Genomic DNA, 20531 nt, shown 5'->3' with positions numbered 1-20531 from the left:
ACGGATGGCAACTTTTAACTGAAGTTGCTAATGTCAGTTGCTAAAAATGGCAACCGCTTTTTTGTAGTTGCTCTGCTGTTGTTTATTTGTAAATAAGCAGAGAAATTAAAAGGGAATTACTTTTTTTTGTGAACAAATTGTTCATTTGTTTGTTGATTAGAAATGTGTTGGTGTTTATAGGCTTCAACATGGTTAAAATTCTTACAAATCGATAATTCTTGATGTTAGAAGAAAATGTAGGCAAACCTAAATGCAGCCTTAGCTGTGCGGGTGCAAAGAAAAGAAAAAAATCTAATAAAAGAGGGCTAAGTTCGGCCGGGTCGAATCGTATATACCGTCCACCATTGATAGCATTTGCTAAGTTCTTTGGCCGATATCTCTTTATAGACTAATAGACCAATAAAGATAATAATGGTTATTCTTGGTTATTATTAAGAATGGCTATGGAACATATGGAATGAAATATATCGAGGCCGTACTTGGCTTGGTTATTGAAGACCATAGTGGAATTCAATGTGCAAAAGTTCAATCAAATCGGATAAAAATTGCGCCCTATAGTGGCTCAAGATATAAAATTGGGACATCTGTTTATATTGCAGCTTTATCAGGTTGTGAATTTATTTGCCACGTACTTGGTGCAATTATTGATGGTCGAACTAAAACACTTCATGCAAAATTTCAGCCATATTGGATAATAATTGCGCCCTCTAGAGGCTCACGAAGTCAAGATCCGTGATGCGATTATATGGGAACTATATCAAACTATGAATCGATTTAGACCAAAGAAGTTAGAACAAAATACTTCATGCAAAATGTCAAAATGTCAAATCGGCTAATAATTGAGTGTTCTATCGTCATAAGAAGTCAAGATCCGAAAACGGTTAACATGGGAGTTATATCAGGTGTTGAACCGATTTAAGCCATACTTGGCGCAGTTGTTGGTGGTCAAACCAAAACTCTTCATTTAAAATCTCAACCAAATTGGATAATAATTGCGGCCTCTAGCGGCTCAAGAAGTCCATATCCGAGATCGGTTTATATGGCAGCTATACCAAAACATGGACCGCTTTGGCCCATTTACAATCTCAACTGACCTGTACAAATAGGAAGTATTTGTGCAAAATTTCAAGCTCCTGGCTTAAGTCCTTCAAAAGTTAGAGTGCTTTTGACCAACAGACAGTCGGACGGACGGAAATGACTAAATCGACTAAGAATGTCAAGACGATCAAGAATATATATACTCTGTTGGATCTCAGATCAATATTTCGATGTGTTACAAATGGAATGATGAAATTGGTATACCCCCATTGTATGGTGCAGGGTATAAAAAAACATTGCCGCGTACTTTCGAAGATTCGTTGATAATGTGAAAAAAATTTAGAAGCAAAGAAAAATGAAACTGGCAGGCAGTAGAAGAATCATAGACCATCAGCCACCGCCAGGAATGTCTACTTTCCATTATACGGACAGCAGCAGATTCATTGCAAATTAACTTGGATATAAATCCCGTAGGCGAGCTCTTAAGTATTGCAAAAAATATTGGGTTTGCAGCAGCTAATGAAAACCATTGATAAAACCAACAAACGGCGATAAAAAATAATCTTTTACACGTTAATAAATAAAAAAAATCTACGGTGTTTGAAATGAAAAATAAAATGTTTATTCATGGTATTTCACAACTTCTAGCAGTTTTTTTGTTTACTCATTTTCTTGCAGCGGGACTGCCTAAACATTATTGCAAATTGCAAATTTTGCCCATGAACATTACACCAAGGAATAGGGGCGCAAACTTCTCACTTCTTCTCACTCACTTCTCACACATCAATGAGTGCAGTCTGATTCAAGTTTAAGCTCTATGATAAGGGACCTCCTTTATAGCCGTGTCCAAACGGCGTGCCGCAGTGCGACACCTCTTTGGAGAGAAGTTTTACATGGCATAGTACCTTACAAATTATGCCAGCATTAGGTGGGGAAAACCACCCCCAAGCGTTCAGCGTCGTAGGCGGACATGCTTACCTCTGCGCTACGGTGACCTCCATCGCCAACACTATTACCGGCATCAATTGACAAAAGTTGCCATTCGTGATACAAATTTTTATTTTGGTTGCGTTGCCAGACAACCACTCAACTGAACGTTGGTTGCTATCCTTAATCGACCCATAAAACTACCTTTCTCAAAAGGAAAGTGTTCTAATTATTGTTTATTAAGGGGTTTCAAATTTTGTTTTTAAAAAAAAAATTTTTGAATTTTATCTTTGGAAAAAATTAATTTAAGTTTGTTTCCTAAAAAAAATAATTGAAGCTTTTTGTTCAAAAGGTGAAAAAAGTTAATTTTAATCTTAGATAGAGAAATGATAAACTCAAACGATTATTGTAAACTACATCCTTTCAAAAGTATTTATAGGAATTTTCTACACTAGCTAACATTTTTATTTAATCTTGCATTTGATTTTGAATTCAATACTCGAATATTAGGTAAGGGGTGACGTATACGCAACATTTCGTTGGAGCCCTTGTATTCATAACCATCATACGTCACCATGGACAATTTGGATAATAAAGGGACTAATTTTAATATCCCCGAAGTTATTTTTTTTCATTATTATTATTATTATTTGAAGATGATAACCATATCTTAATAACATCTAGAAGGCTTACTATAATTGTAGTCGATAATTTGTTTCTTTTGACCTTTTCCGATTATTATCTTTTGTGTAAAATAAATACATTTATCCAATTAACAATGTGCTACTGCTCATTCATACCACAGTTGTGTTGTTGTCTATAAATCAATTAATTTTTATCCTAATAAATTCTAATAAAACATGTTATTTTTCAATTAAGTCTGTTGACAAAGAAAACATGACATTAAGGCTTTGCTGTCCCCTGCTGGTGGTGTGGGAGTGCAATATAAATTAATTTTATTCTTGCCTAACAAATTTGCACAGGTGAAGATGATGACCAATGCAAACAACGAAGAACAGAAGGATATTACGTTAAGTTTCCCATTGAGAGGGAGAAGACGTAATTCAAATGACAATTTTTACGCAATTGCAAAACTATAGTTATGTGATATGAACTAGGAGCTTATAAATAAATACTCATTAGAGGATAGTAAAGTTAATGGGGTCGGTGTGAAAGAAATATAGGCAAAAGGTAATAACCTTCAATATAATTTTTAATACATATTGAAACATGAGTCATGACATTTTGTTTTCATCTAATATTGAACTAATGAAAGGACTATCTATGCCATGCAATGGAACGATTAATATCTGCAACTGGAATGTTTGGATTTTCCATGAGACTGATGGAATTTGCATACCGGCGAATATAGCAGAGATATACAAAGCTGATTATGATGAATAATGAGTCATGGCAGCACGGAAAGACGATGCACTGTCTTATAGGTCCACCAAGTCATAACCAAAATCAAACACAAGGACAAGTAGACCACAAGAGAATTGAATGCGAAAACGGAAAGCCAATTGAAACATGTTTTCATTAATGGCAGGAATTCCAATGCTGATTCGCATCATGTTCACACTGCTATGTGGGTACCTAGAAGTGCACGATCTAACACAACACTGACGGTAGAAGACGGTTAGCAGCAGACATTAGTATACTTTACTTCACTACTTAAAGTAGTTACTTCTCTACTACCACGCAGTAGCGCAGAGGTTGGCATGTCCGCAGAACGCCTGCGTTCGAATACTGGCGAGACCATCACAAAAACAATTTCATCGGTGGTTTTTCCCTTCTAGCTGGCAACATTTGTGAGGAACTATACCAGGTAAAAAATTCTCTCCCAAGAGGTGTTGCATCCCGGCACGCCGTTCAGACTCGGCCATAGAAATGAGGTCCCTTATCATTGAGCTTAAAACTTGAATCGGACTGCACTCATTAATATGTGAGAAGTTTGCCCCCTATTACTTAGTGGAATGTTAATGGGTAAAATTTGCATTTAATTAAATGATTGAGAAAATACGCTCTCCCGCTATAATTTCTATACAGTTTTCATTGCCTGATATATGAAAAGCGATATTGAATTCACAATTGCGAAACAAAAGCTGCTATGTTTGAATTTGTAATGGGGTATTGCTACTGAGGCAACAGCATACAAGGATCCCTGTAGTCAGTCGGTATATGGATAAGATAAAGCAAGAGAAGTAGGAAAGGGAAAATAAGAAAACAAGTGACAGTGCCTTCAAGGTATCTTATGAACTTTCCAACGCGGATCGCATTAGTAAATTGTTTTTTTTTTTTTTATCGATTACTCATATTCAGATTTAGTGTTCCTGGTCAAATTTGGAGTAACACTTTGAATTGAGCGAAGAAGTGTCTCTCAACGGCTCTGCATTTCTAATCGGCTTTTAAAAGAAGGTAATTTAAACTTGAGCTATTGATTGAATCCTTCCTCTATGATTTAGTCCATTCTCATTTTTATTGGTTGCGAGTATTCCTTCCGCAAGGGAACCTCATCTTACCCAAGTGACCTCTCTCTTACCGAAGAGTTGGTTTGGTAGTCTTTCGCTTAAGGCAAATTGGTCTTAGTACCCTCTCCCTAGAGGAAGGACAGTTTTAGAAGTTGTAGAACTCTTTCCCTTGCAAAAGGGATATTTGAATACCAATTCCTTTAAGGAAGAGTTGTTAAGGTACCCTTCCACTTGAAAAAGGGAAGTTTTCGTACCCTTTCCCATGTGGTAAAGTAGTTTTAGTACCTTTTCCCCTGTGGAAAGATAGTTTTTGTACCCATAGTACCATTTCCCTTGGGGAAGGGTAGCACTAGTATTATTTCCGTTGGGGAAGTGTAGTTTGAGTACCATTTTCTTTGGTGAAGGGTAGTTTTATTACCATTTCCATTGGGGAAGGGTAGTTTTCGTACCATTTCCCATCGAAAGTAAAGTTTAAGTACCATTTCGCTTCGGGAAGGGGCGTTTAAGAACCATTTCCCTTGGTGAAAGGTAGTTTTAGTACCATTTCTTTTGGGGAATGGTCGTTTTAGTACCATTTCCCTTGGGGAATGGTAGTTTTAGTACCATTTCCCTTCTGAAGGGTAGTTGTAGCTCCATTTTCTTTGGAGAATGGTGTTTTTAGTACCATTTCCCTTAGCGGAGGGTAGTTTTAGAACTTTTTTCCTTTGGAGGAGGCTAGTTTTTGTACAATTTTCTTTGACGAAGACTAGTTTTGTACCATTTCCCTTGGGGAATGGTAGTTTTAATACCATTTCTCTTGGGGGAGGGTAGTTTTAGTACCATTTCCCTGTTGGAAGGGTAGGTTCACTACCACTTCCCTTGGGAAAGGGTAGTTTTACTACCTCTACCCTTGGAAGAGGGTAGTTTTACTACCACTGCTCTTGGCGGAGGGTAGTTTTAGTACCATTTTCCTGTTGGAAAGGTAGTTGTACTACCATTTCCTTTGGAGAAGAGTAGTTTTACCACAATTTCCCTTGGGGAAGGGTAGATTTACTACCACTTCTCTTGAGGAAGGGTAGTCTTACTACCACTTCCCTTGGGGAAGAATAGTTTTACTACCTCTACCCTTGGAAGAAGGGTAATTTTACTACCACAGGAAGGGTAGTCCTATTACCACTTACCTTGGGAAAGGGTAGTTTTACTACCACTACCCTTGGAAAAGGGTGGTTTTACTACCACTACTCTTGGCACAGGGTAGTTTTACTACCACGTCCCTTGAGGAAGGGTAGTCTTACTACCACTTCCCTTGGGGAAGGGTAGTTTTACTGCCACTACCCTTGGGAAAGGGTAGTTTTACTACCACTCCTCTTGGCGAAGGGTAGTTTTACAACCACTTCCCTTGGGGAAGGGTTGTTTTACTACCACTTCCCTTGGGGAAGGGTAGTTTTACTAACACTTACCTTGGGAAAGGGTAGTTTTACTACCATTTCTCTTGAAGATGTAAAGCTTTAATAACATTGCCCTTACTCCTTAAGGTAGTGTTAGTACACTTTCCCTCAGGGAAGGGTAGTTTTAGCACCATTCCCCTTGGGGAAGGGTAGTTTTACTACCACTTACCTTGGGGAAGGATAGTTGTACTACCATTTACCTTGGGGAACAGTAGTTTTACTACCATTTTCATTGGGAAAGGGTAGTTTTAGTACCATTTCTCTTCGGAAGGGTAGTTTTAGTACTATTTTCGTTCGAGAGGGGTACTTTTAATACCACTTTCTTGGGGAAGAATATTATTATAACCATTTTTCTTGGGGAATGGTAATTTTAGTATCATTTCCCTTCGGAAGGGTAGTTTTCGTACCATTTATTGTAGGGAGGAGCAGTTTTCGTACCATTTATCATAGGGAAGGGAAGTTTTGGTACCATTTCCTTTAAGAATGGGTAGTTTTAGTATCCATTCCTTTAAAGAAGGGTAGTTTTAGTATCAATTCCTTTATGGAAAAATAGTTTTAGTATCAATTCACTTGAGGTAGTGTCGTCTACATAGAAATTCCTTTGGGGAAGGGTAGATTTAGTATCAATTCACTAGTGGAAGGGAAGTTTTAGTACCAATTCCCTTGAATTAGGATAGATCTAGTATCAAGTTCCGATCCGCCATACTTAGCACAGTTATTGGAAGTCATAACAAAACACCTCATGCAAATTTTCAGCCAAATCGGATGAGAATTGCGCCCTTTAGAGGCTCAAGAAGCCAAGATCCAAGATCGGTTTATATGGCAGCTATACCAGATTATGAACCGATTTGAATCGTACTAAGCACAGTTGGAAGTGATATCAAAACACCACGTGCCAAATTACAGCCAAATCGGATAAGAAGATGTCAAGATTCCAGATCGGTTTATGTGGCAGCTATATCAGGATATGTATCGATTTACGCCATACTTAGCGCAGTTGTTGGAAGTGATACCAAAACACCACGTGCGGACGAGAATTGCGCCCTCTAGAGGGTCAAGAAGTCAAGACCCAAGATCGGTTTTTATGGCAGCTATATCAAAACATGAACCGATTTGGCCCAATTATAATCCTAACTGTCCTATACTAATAAAAAGTATTCGTGCAAAATTTTAAGCGCCTATCTTTACTCCTTCGAAAGTTAGTGTGCTTTCGAGAGACAGACGGACAGACGGAGGGACGGATAGACGGACGGACGGACGGACGGACAGACGGACGGACAGACGGACGGACAGACGGACGGACAGACGGACAGACGGACGGACAGGCGGAAAGACGGACGGACAGGCGGAAAGACGGACGGACAGGCGGAAAGACGGACGGACAGACAGATGGACAGACAGACAGACATACAGACATACGGAAAGACTGACGGACGTGGCTAGATCGACTTATAATGACATGACGATCAGGAATGTATACACTTTATGGTGTCTCAGACGCATATTTCGAGGTGTTACAAACATAATGACGAAATTAGTATACCCCCATCCTGTGGTGGAGGGTATAAACAACCTTTGTCTATGTATGTACACAAAGCATATGCCAATGACACAAAACAATTATGAGTAGTATTGCTCATAGCTATCCTGGATATTGATCAAAAAGCTAATTTAAGGGGATTTTACAATATATAAAAATTTGGGGACAGACCAGCGTCTTTGCTGGCATTTGAACTTATGTTCCTTGCAGTCAAACTCATTTTCCTTTATATATCAAATTTTCTAACATAAAAATCATAACCTATGCTATAGAGCTTCTAAATATGAACTTTTTTTTATACTGGTCTTTTATGACTTAAAATATGGGAATATATGATCGATTTTTGTGTTAAATATGTGCACTTACCTCGTATTGAAATTTATCCTATTGAGAGCACCTATGCTCCGCGATGAGGCATCCGTAAATAGTTTTGAATGTAAAAGCATTACACGACATATTAAATATAAACGAAGGAACATGGGTAATGATAAAGCTACGTCGTACGGCACCAGCTCCGTGCCCATTGTTTTATTCTTATTCGCCAATTTTGTTGTCCATTGAAAATAATATTCGCCAGGAATTGGATGTATAGCACATATAAAAAGTTCTAAACCTATTTGACTAATTCGTTGCCATGTCATAGCGATTCTCCAATCGTCGGCACAGTTATCTATCATAAATAACTGTGTTTCGTTTTGTTTGATGTTGTTGTTGTCATCACCACAGCCACAGATGTGTCCGAAGATGACGAGGACGACATCATTCATTCAGTCATTGTTTCGTTCATTCATCAGCAAGTGATGACAGGTACAAGAAGATAATTTGTAGTTGCAAAGGACATTGAAGTCATCACAGTGATGATTAACGTGGTGATTATTGGTAACATCGTTGTCATCATAGCCCAGCAGCATTGTTTTTGTAGCAAAGCCAATTGGGGTTGTCCACAGTCAGGCATGGCAAAGGAGCAGAAGAGAAACGTACGTACGTACAGAAGAAGAAGAAGAAAAAAGAAAATCAAATGGAATAGACGAAAAAAGCAAAAAAAAAAAAAAAAATATTATTAACAACTAATTGGAAATTTATTGATTTATTAATACATATTTGGGCATTATCTTAGTTTACTGGATTGCTAACAGTGAGTGAGGAACGAGAACACACATACAAATACATAAATTAGATAAAGAGATAGAGGATACATGTATGGCATATGTGTGTATTTGTAATACAACAAGAGAATTAGAGGGGAGGGGGGGAAGATAGTTGAAAGAGATACATTGAGAGTTAGATAGAAAGAGAACTAGAGGAGAGAAAGACGTAGGAAAGATACTAGAAAACAAAAAACACAACAACATTAAACTGAACAAGAGATAGATAGAGAGAGAGAGAGAACACTTAATTTATACAATACTCAAGTGTCATCGCATGTGAGTGTGTACATGTATGGCAGTGTGTGGTGTTGGGTGTAGGTTTGTGTCTGTATCTCAATGGGGGGCTCTTTGTGAGTCTTCGACAGCAGTGTCTCTATATAAGTCTCTGCACTGACCACTGAACAGTCCTGTTGTTAGTTTGTTGCTATTGTTGTTCAATGAACACTTGTGTCATTAAGGTGGTACTAGTACGCAGTATGAATGCATCGCTATTAGGTAGTTAGTACGAATACAAAATATGTAGCCATGTGTGTTGTTAGGTTGTGCATGTTTGGCACATTATGGTGAGAACTAGTATAAGTACTGGTAGTTGTTGTTATTGTTATTGTTGTGGTTACTGTCCTTACTTGTTGTTTAATAAGCAAAAACAAAAAAAAAAAAAAAAAAAGAATCGACAACATTATTGGCTTATAGTTGTTAAGATACATTAACGACATAGTACAAGTACAAGGACACAACACACACACACACAAACAAACACAGAGAGAAAGGAAGGCAGACCATACTATACATTATGAAATAGAAACAAGTAGCCACAATAGGACAGAAAAGTGTGAGATTTATCTTAGGGCCAGTATTCAATGTCAGCGTTGGGAAATATATAGATGAGAATTTAAGATTTGTTTTCACTCCACATAGCCCACTTTAGTAGGGAGAAATATTTTATGCAATTGGATTATAGTTTTTTTTTTTTTTTTTTTTTTTTTTATTTTTTTTTATTTATTTTCATTACAACTGAGTTACACTCATCTAGTAATTTTAAGATAGCGTATAGATAAATAATACAAACTAGAGAATTTAGCCTAGTTCGAATTCATTTTGTGGAAATAGTTCAGTAACTACATCCTAGTTCTTGGGATTTAGGGCCTCTTAAGGGACTAGATCCATTGGTATAGTTCTTTGAAGTCTTCTGGTGGCTGGATAGTTTCGAACAATATTATTTAAGTCAGAGTTAACGTGACTATGTAACTTGTTCGCATGTTTCAGGGCGTGAATGGATATTTCCTCTGATATTGTCCTCACTCCCAAGTCTCTGTGCAGATCGGTGTTTCGTATGTACCAAGGTGCATTAGCAATGGTACGAAGGATTAAATTTTGGGTTTTTTGAATCTTTTCTACTTCATTCTTGGCAGCGCAACCCCAAAGTTGTATTCCGTAGGTCCATATTGGTTTAATCATTTGATTATACAAAAGAAGTTTGTTTTGAATCGATATTCTATTGTCCACTAGCATCCAGTACAGCTCTGAGAATTTTATTTTTATTTCCTTATTTTTTTTCTTCACGTGCTCTTTCCATTTAATTTTAGTGTCTAGGGTCATTCCCAAATATTTTGCTGTGTTTGCGAATGGTATTACTTTACCATTTAGATATAATGGTAAATAACGAAGCTCTTTGATTGTGAAAAGTATGTGGATTGACTTGTTTTCATTTAGATTCATCCTCCATTTGTTTATCCAAAGTAAAATGTCCGACAGAGCTGCTTGAAGTTTATTTGTAGCTTCAATTTCACTATTGGCAGTCGTAAGAATTGCAGTGTCATCGGCAAATGTTGCAATTGTTGCATCAGGCGGGTTTGGTATATCTCTGGTGTAAAGAAGGTATAAAACAGGGCCTAGGACACTCCCCTGAGGTACTCCAGCCTTTATTGGTTTTAGTTTTGAATAATTATTTTCTATTTTTACTCGAAAGTGTCTGTTGGTTAAGTATGATTCCAAGATTTCATAAAATTCCTTTGGGAGATCGTTATGAAGTTTGGTTAAGAGCCCTTGGTGCCAAACTTTGTCAAATGCTTGTCCCACGTCTGAAAACACGGCAGAGCAGACGAGTTTGTTTTCAATGGCTCTTTCGGCTATATCAACTATTCGGTGAACTTGTTGTATAGTTGAATGATTATTTCGGAAACCAAACTGATGGTCAGGTATGAGAAGCCTACTTGTTAATAAGGGACGCAATCTTTTTAATAGCAACTTTTCAAATATCTTTGACATAACCGGTAGTAGCGATATCGGACGGTATGATGTTATTTCATGATCAGGTTTTCCAGGTTTCTTGATTACGATAACTTCTGCAACTTTCCATTCTAATGGAACATGTCGCAGACGAAAACATGCATTTATTATAAATAAAAGCTTTTTAACAGCTATATGTGGAAGCTTTTTAAGTATTTTGGTTGTTATTAAGTCATAACCTGGAGATTTCTTAGCGCTCAGATCTTTGGCGATGAGATTTTCTAGCTCTTTAATTGTAGCTGGTTTAATGACTTGGTTGTCACATTTTTCTAATTTATAAGTTTCTTCATTGTCAGACCTACATTCAAGTGGTTTAAATATGTTGCTAAAATAATTTGCAAACAAATCTACTTTTTCTTCGGCTTTTTTTACCCATGATCCATCTACATTTTTAAGTGGTGGAATGGTTGGGGAAGCTTGATTTAATTGCCGCGTGGCCTTCCATAGATTGTAGTTGGTTTCTTTGGTTGCTGTTAGGTTTCCTAAGTATCTAGACATAGCCTTATTTTTTGACTCCAGTGTGATGCGTTTGAGTTCATTAACAAGCCTGTTCAATGTTCTTTTATTTTCGATTGTTCTTTCTCTTTGCCATTTCTTCCTAGCTTTTCTTTTCTTCGATAAAAGGTCTCTAATTTCCTTCGGATATGTGCCAGTAGTGTTGGTATGACTTGTAGTAGGAGTACTTTCCCATGCAGACGTTTGTATTGCGTTGATGAAGCTTGTCAACTCTTCATCAATTTGATCTTTGGTTCTAAGGGGAATCTTTAGTTCAATTTTCTCAGACAATATATATTTGAAAAATTGCCAGTTAGTACGATTATTCGAGAGAAAACTTGGAGTTTCTTTTTCGATAAAATTATCACTGACGGTCATTATCACTGCAGAATGATCCGATGATGATAATGCAGCTGTGTTCTCAATGTAAATAAAGTTTTTAGGTATATTTTTAGTAACAAAAAAATCAATTAAATCTGGAATACGTTGCTCATTCGATGGCCAATACGTAGGCTCGTTTCCTGAATATATCTCACATTTTAGAGCTCTGCATGCTTTGTGAAGTTGGTGTCCTTTGGGTGTAGTTAATCTAGAACCCCAGAGTTTGTTTTTAGCATTGAAATCTCCTCCTAATATAAAGTGATTTTGAAAACCTTTTAAAACTTCAATGTAGTGTTCGCTTTTAATGTTATGCCTTGGAGGTGAATAGATAGCACATATTTTAAAGGTCTTATTATTTTTTAAGCTCACTGATACACATGCAATTTGAAACATTTCATTCTCTATTTTCTCTTCTTCTTGGTGTTCAATATTATTTTTGATTATTATTGAGGCTCCTCCTCTCGGTCTTTGGGAAGGATGAACTGCATTATAAATCATGTACCCTTTGACACTGACATGTGTATGTCTAGTCAGATGGCTTTCTGAGATTAATAATATATCAATTTTGTGGTCGTTGAGAAAATATTCTATTTCATTAATGCGGCTCACTAAGCCATTACAGTTCCATGTTGTTATTCGCAGAGTAGCCATTATTGTGGGACTATATTTTGCGCGTTTATTATGATAGCGTTTATTTTATCTATTAATTTTTCATTTAATACCGCTTGATCATCCAAACGGCGATTAATTTTTTGCATATTTTTTAGGATTTCGTTTAAGATCAATGAATTATCTGTTGCATTTTGTGCGTTGTTTGGGCTCAAAGCCTCTGCAAAAGTTTTTGGTTGCATGTTTTGCCGGTTCATTCCTTGAAATGGTTGTTGGACACGTGCTTGTTGGAGTCTTTGGAAGGTTTGGTTTTGATATTGAGGTTGTAGCAATTGGTGGTCTCTTGTACGTGTTCCCAGTGGTTCTTCGTTATCCTGAATTTTTCTTGTTCCCTCTTTCATGAGTCTAGTTTTATTTCTCATTTTTTGCAATTCCTTTGCCACTTCGCAACCTCTATAGCTGGCTGGGTGGTTACCTTTACAGTTAATACATTTTGGAACTATTGTTTTAGGCTTTTCACAGTTTTCTGTGTCGTGTTTACCAGCACATTTAACACATCTCGCCTCCTTTTGGCAATATCGTTTAGTATGATTGAATCCCTGGCACCTTTTGCACTGCGGAATTAATCTCGTTTGTGCACGTACCGCTTCTACTTTAACTCTTAAGTTGAGAATGCTAGTAATTTTAAAGATATTTTCCATGTTATCATCTCTGTGGAAAGTGACTCGAAATATAGGCAGTTTTCTGTATGTATAAGAGTTGCTTTCTTCTTTTCTCTCTTTCTTTAAAATGTTAACTGCATCAAGGGGATTGAAGCCTTTGTTTTGAAGATCTTCTATGATGTCTTCTTTAGTGCATGTATGGTGGAGGCCTCTTATAATTACTTTGTTTGGCCTCTCTGTTTTATTTTCATATGTGTACCATTCGAATTTCATTGAATTTAATGTTGCTGATAAGTTTCTGTACCCTGTTGAGTCAGAAGTGTTAATTTTCCACACATTATTGTTCAAAGAAGTAATAGTAACATTTTGGACATTTGCAGATTTTAGAATGTTTTTTATTCCTTCATAGCTAGTTACTCCTACAACATTAATTGGAGGAGGTTTATCAACCCATCCTTGTTTCACTGCGTTTTGTTTATTTATATTGTTGTTTTCACTATTAGTTTTAGGTGGGTTGTATTGTTTATTACCTTGGTCTTGGTTGACTTTGTTATCAGTTGATCTGTTCTTTTTTGACCTCTGGACGATCCAATTAGTTTCCCTTTCTAGTTCCTCTTCATCTGTTACATATTGATGAGCATTTACATTCACGTTTTGTTCCTCTTCGGAGTTTTGATCATAGTTTACGATGTTTTCATCAACCATGGAAGCGCTATCACTATATCTTTCATGTTGAAAATCGTTATTGGAATGCAATTGTTCTTTAAGGGCAATGTTTTCGTGCTTCAAATGTTGTAGTTCAGCAAGAATGTTATCAATAGAATGCTGCATTTCATGAATTTGCTGCTTTAACATAGTGTTTTCATTCTGAATAATCTGTATTCTATTACCTCGTAAAGGCGTTCCTCCGCCAGGAGGCGGGTTATTAAAACTCATTTTAAATTTTAAATACAGTGACCGTTAATAACAGGGTGACTATATGTATATTTTCTTTAAAGTCATGAACACCACCACAGTTGTTTGAACTAAGTCTGGCAACACCATTTGACTGTCAGACTGAGAAACAAGATCAGCTGCTGTTGTTTTATTTCTTATCACAAGGGACAGATATAGTTTGTTTTTTAATCGTAATTTTGAGTTTTTTCACTAGTGGTGAGTTTCTTTTGCATCCAAGTGTGTTTTTCTTTTGCAAAATGTTTTGCCGTTTGTGTGCACACCCGACAATTCCCGAGAAGAGATAATAATCGATGCACTACCCAGGAGTGTAAGGAATTTTTTGCACTACTTTTAATGGTGATGGTATGTTATGTTTATATTGTATTTTGTATACGAACGGAGCGCTTTGATAACACGACCACAACAGGCCACAATAAGACGAACTTGATTATAGTAACATTAACAAGGTGAAGAGTTAAACCTTAGTATTATCATAAAAAGAGTTTCCTAATAATAATTCGAATTTATATTCTTTGTGTTTAATTATCTCAATGGTGGATTCTGAAGTGATGCAATGTCTTACAAAAACCTATAAACGCGGCACACATCTTACCAAAGCAACGAAAGAAGAATAGAGTACTTAAAAAGTAAAAAGGCGTTAAGTTCGGCTGGGCCGAACTTTGGATACCCACCACCTCGGGTATATATGTTAACCACCTTTCATCAAAATCAGGTGAAAATTGCAAGCCTTATGTCCCATAGCAGTTATATCGAAATATGATCCGATTTGGACCAAATACTGCTGCCGCGACAGGCGATCTCCAGGATCTTTACTTTAAGATATTTTTCTATCAGCCTTTCAAGAGTCGTCAGCCTAAAGGATTACAGACTAATAGGACGAAAATCTTTCGCCTTCGTGAAGTAGAACATGAAAATGTCCTTCGTGTCCCTCCATCCCACAGTTATATATGACATTCTGATGCAAGCAGAGTATATCTTCCTAAGCCAGGGAACCAGTTTATCAGACACAGCTTGTAATTTAACCGATGATACATCATCAGGGCCTGGTGACTTAAAGAAGTCGAAACTTCTTATCGCCCAAAGGATTTTCGGCTCAGACACAATTTCCCTAATAACCTCCGACGAATGCATGCCAGTGACAACCTCTTCGGGCGTCACGTTGTCTGTTGGAGAATTTCCCGGGAAACGTGTATCGACGAATAGTATATACCCCTCCGTAATAGGTCTCGGGGACAAAATCTTCCTTAGCCTAGTGGCCTCAGATGTATCCTCCACGGAGTTGCAGAATTCTACCCAGATTTGTTCTGAGCCTTTATATATTCTTAACCCAGCCTTATAGATGTCCCAATCGAATAGTGCCCTCGAGGCTTTTGCTCTGTTGAAGAGTTTTCTGCAGTCCTTCCTTAGACCAACCAGCTCTGGGCTGCACCATGGCGTTCGCTGTTTGCCCTTTAGCTTGGCATTAGGACATGCTGGCACAAGCGAGTCGTTCAGGGCCTTCGTGATCCGCTTGACCGCTTTATTATATCCTCCGTAGTTTCCACTTCCTTTTCTGGTCTAGAAAGGATAGACATGCAGAATTTGTGACGAAATCTATCCCAATCCGCCTTTCTTCTCTTTAGCCGAGGTACCACTTCTGCAAGCCAGTAACCGGCTTGTTGTGTGCTCTAAATAATAAAATTTCCGTGCTTTTAACAATATTTTTAATTCTTTTCCTTATCACGCCCCTATGTTGGTTCTTGTCTGGAATTGTGTTCTCACCTAAGTGACGGTGTCTCTTAGCTGCGAAAGCCGGGCAATGATATAGGAAATGCTCCAACGTCTCATCATCTTTCCCGCATGTCCTACATATGCTATCACATGCCGCACCGATTTTACATAAGTGAGCACGTAGTTCTATGTGTCATGTTGTGATACCGAAACCTATATTGACCTCCTTCTTACTTCCTTTCAGTAGTAGCCTTGTCTTCTCACGATCTGGATCTCTCCCCATAGGATTTTCAACGTCCTACCGACCGTTTCGCTGTTCCACAGGGTTACATGCGCATTCGTCGCTCATGTCGCTGCTTAACTCGGACTGCTTGGTGCGGGTTAACCAAGTTTATTGATGGCAGTTCTTTGGCCTTCATTGCCAAATTGTCTGCTTTCTCATTTGGCAGTCATTGGTGTTAGCACACATGCTCATTTTAGGATCTTAATTGAAGAAACATATTTCCCTTATCTGCTCTGTATAGATACTTCAATAAAATATCTATCCTTGTTAAACTAACATAAAGGCTAACATGCAGAACTGTTGCTTCGAAGTCAATAACGTAATCGCCAATGTAAAAAAGTGTGGGAAATTATAGTCCCACCTTGTTCTCGTACCATAAGGACTCTTCGAACTGACATCTGACATCAGAAGAGTTGTAAGCGTGATAGTTGCTATGGCTGTCCACATGGGAATCGGACATAATGATTATTATACAAGAAAGAACGGATAATGAAGATGAGGGAACCAAGCCGTTGCTCGTTCTTGTCTGGGTTTGAAGGAGTACAGTTTTCTTCTGAAGAGGGTTCTTCTCCAGCCAGGAAGACCTTACAAGTGTAAGTTGTCAAAATTTAAATTTTAATCAATAAATATTTATATTTAAATAGAATATTTTTTAAATGATTCTTTTACAGGAACAACAATTTTGAAAACTAAATAAAGCTTAAAATAGGTTTATTTGCCAGTTCTATGAAGGAAATCTGTCAAATAATCCGATTTAAAATCTACATTAAGATTTGTGAATAGCAATGTTAGTGTTTAATGTTTGTAATTAAGTCTTCAACTCTTGAAGAGTTGTTTCCCCCATATTATCTTACAATACTCCATTCGTTAGTACATCTTCGATGTTGTTAAATGTTCACTTCTGTAGTTACATCTGTACACACCAACGTATATGCCATCATTTCAATTGATATCAATGTGGGCTGGGAATGTATGTGTGTATATGTGTGCGAGTATTTTACTCACACACAAAATTTGGTCACAAGTTACTACTATTTGAAAGTAGATGTAAATACTGTTACATTGTAAGGAATTGAAAACTTGTGTAGAAGTTTTAGTGGTTTTGTTTGTTACTGCTAGGGATAGGGACAGAGCTACGAATAGTTGTCAAATTAAAACAATAGTTGCCCTGCAAGGTATACTGCAAAGGTTTAGCATGGAGAAAAGAAATTCATTAGAGAACTACATTTTATTTAAATGAGATTTTAAAGCAACAACTTATTTCCATGTAGAACAGTAGGTTAATGATGCGTTGTTTGATATCTTGATATCTCAAGAGTTAAATACATGATATAAACCTCCGTTGGCCTTGTTAAAAAGCAACAAACATTTTTTTACCCTCCACCATAGGATAATTTCGTCATTACGTTTGTAACACCTCGAAATATGCATCTTGGACGTCATAAAGTATTGGGTTGCCCAAAAAGCAATTACGGATTTTTTAAAGGAAAGTAAATGAATTTTTAATAAAACTTAGAATGAACTTTAATCAAATATATTTTTTTTACACATTTTTTCTAAAAATTTGTCAACGCCGACTATATGAAAAATCCGCAATTACTTTTTGGGCAACCCCCTATATACATTCTTGATTGTCATGACATTTTAATTCGATCTCGCCATGTCTGGCCGTCTGTCCGTCCATCTGCCGAAAGCATGCTAACTTCCGAAGGAGTAAAGCCACAGGCTTGAAATTTTGTGTTTCTTTGTCGGTTTGTTTGTTTGTTCCGTATAGACTCAATAACGGCTGAACCGATTACCTTGAAATTTTCACAGATAGTGTAGGTTGGTCTGAACGAAAACATAGGCTATATAACTTTTTGATATCGGGAAGGGGGGCGGACCCTCCCCCTTACCCTAAAAGTACTACCCAAAAATAAAAGTGGACCGACCGGGACAATATGGGATTCAAATGAAAGATATTCAAGAGTAGAGTACGAATTTCATGATAAAAGTTGGGTCGAAGTACCTGGGGGGCCGCCCCAACCCCAAAAACCCCTAAAATAGGTTTTTTTGGACGATCATGACAATATGGGACTCAAATGAAAGATATTCGGGAACAGATTACGTATATGGTCAGGAAGTAGGAATAGGCTTTGTAATTTATTGATATCGGAAGGGGGCGGACCCTCCACGGTTGCCCCAAAAACACCACCCAAAGTCAAAAGAGGACCGATAAGGACAATATGGGTGTCAAATGAAAAGTATGCGGGAGTAGATGACGAATCTGGCATACAAATTCATGTCGCAGAATAGGGGGTCACTCCATCCTCAATTAAACGCCCAAAATGGGCACATTAGCCAATCACGGATATGTGGGACTCGGTTTGTTTTATTTCCGTATGGACTGAAAAACGGCAGAACTGATTTTCTCGAAATTTTCACATATTGTGTAGGTTAGTCTGGAAGGAAACATAGGCTAAGTAATTTTTTTGGTCTCGGAAGGGGGAACGGACCCTCCCCCTTATGCCAAAAACACAACCCTAAATCAAAAGTGGACCGAACGGGACAATATAGGTATCAAATGAAAGGTATTGGAGAGCAGAGTACGAATATGATATTAAAATTTGAGTCTAAGTAGCCATTGGGCCGCCCCAACACCAAAACTTCCCCAAACTGACATATTGGACATTCATTTCAATTCGGGAGTATATGGCGAATCTGGCATAAAAATTCATGTCGCAGAATAAGGGGTCACCCAATCCTCAATTAAACGCCCAAAATGGGCACATTAGCCAATCACGGATATGTGGGACTCGGATTGTTTTATTTCCGTATAGACTAAAAACGGCAGAACTGATTTTCTCAAAATTTTCGCATGTTGTGTAGGTTGGTCTGGAAGTAAACATAGGCTATATAATTTTTTGGTATCGGAAGGGGACGGGCCCTACCCCTTATGCCAAAAACATAACCCAAAAATTAAAAGAGGATCGAACGGGACAATATAGGTATCAAATGAAAGGTATAGGAGAGTATAGTACGAATATGATATTAAAATTTGAGTCTAAGTAGCCATTGGGCCGCCCCAACACCAAAACTTCTCCAAACTGACATATTGGACATTCATTTCAATATGGGCCTCAAATCAAAGGAATGCGGGGTAGATTTCCAATCTGGTATACAAAATTCGATCGAAGTATAGGGGGTCACGCCACCCCACAATAACGCCATTAGACCTATTATGAACATATGATACTTGGCTGAACTGATTTTCTTAAAAGTTTTATAGATTGAGTACGTTTGTCTAGAAGGTAATATAGGCTATATAATTTTGAGATATCGGGTGCAGGCGGATCCTCCCTCTCACCCCAAAAACGCCACCCATATCCGAAAGTGGTGCGATGGGCACAATGAGGGTATCAAATGAAAGGTATTGGAGATCAGAAAACGAATATGGTATTAAATTTTGGGTCCAAGTAACCGGCGGCCCCCCCTCTTCCCAATCCCAAAACTCCTCTAAACTGATATATTCGAAGTTCATGTCAATATGGGCTCAAATGAAATCAATTAGGCAGTAGATTACAAATATGGCATAAAGCATTTGGTCCAAGCAATGGGAGGTCTCCCAACCCCAAATATCCCCAAATGGGCATATTAGCCGACCATGGCTACATGGGACTCAATTGAAAGGTATTAGGGAGTAGAAAGCGAATTTGGTATCCAATTTTGGAGCTAAGTGGGGTACGCCCTTAAGCACGCCCTAAACTGAACTTCATTTCCGTTGGGAATAAAAAACGAATTTGATATCTATTTTCAGTGCAAAGTGCCGATGGCCGCTTCAGCCCTAAAACACCCTCCAAAGGGTTCATATTTACCGGCCATGGCAATATGGGGCTCAAATTATAGGTATTTGGAAGTGCAGCACGAATTTGCTATCCATATTTGAGTCGAAATGGTGAAGTGCCATCCCTCCCCAAGGTATTTGAAAGTGCAGCACGAATTTGCTATCCAAATTTGAGTCGAAATGTCTGAGGTGCCATCCCTTCCCTAATGAGAACATTACCCTAAGGAAGAACCGGGAACCGAGAAGGTTCCATTAACACCAGGAACCGAGAAGGTTCTCACACATCAATGAGTGCTTTCCGATTCAAGTTTAAACTCAATGATAAGTGATCTTTTTTTATAACAGATTCCGAACGGCGTCCCGCAGTGCGACACTTCTTTGGGGAATAATTTTTAAATGACCACGCATGGCATTGTGCCTCGCAATTGTCGCCAGCATTAAGAGGGGATAAACACCGCTTTGTCGGATGTTCTCGCCAGGATTCGAACTTGTATCCGAACGATATCCGCATTCAGGGCGAAGTGTCCCCACCCTAAAAAGATATGAGAGAGTTAAAGAAGGCGCAGCGGAGCGGGTCCGGTTCGGCTAGTGACTTATAAGTGCAGGTCGGTTGGGATTGTAAATGGGCCAAATCGGTCCAGGTTTTGATATAGCTGCCAAATAAACCAATCTAGGATCTTGACTTCTGTAGCCTCTAAAGGGCCCAATTCTTATTCGAGTAGACTGAAACTATGCAAGAAACGTTTTGACTTCCAACAATTGTGGCATGAT

General features: G+C 38.0%; 1 protein-coding gene across 21 annotated transcripts in view; it reads right to left on the bottom strand.

Moving 5' to 3' along the window:
* The window catches only part of LOC106089068 (small conductance calcium-activated potassium channel protein), a 965076-nt gene that overhangs the window by 218786 nt on the left and 725759 nt on the right, over positions 1–20531 (bottom strand). For all 21 annotated transcript variants that reach the window (XM_059367773.1, XM_059367771.1, XM_059367763.1 and 18 more), the window contains one exon: positions 7770–8086. In XM_059367773.1, coding sequence (XP_059223756.1) covers positions 7770–8086 — 317 coding nt within the window. The remainder of the gene's footprint in view (positions 1–7769; positions 8087–20531) is intronic.

The sequence above is a fragment of the Stomoxys calcitrans genome, chromosome 4, assembly GCF_963082655.1.
Source record: "Stomoxys calcitrans chromosome 4, idStoCalc2.1, whole genome shotgun sequence".
NCBI classification, from domain to species: Eukaryota; Metazoa; Arthropoda; class Insecta; order Diptera; family Muscidae; genus Stomoxys; species Stomoxys calcitrans.
The sequence above is the reverse complement of the archived record's forward strand: the minus strand, read 5'-3'. Positions and strand labels throughout refer to the sequence as shown.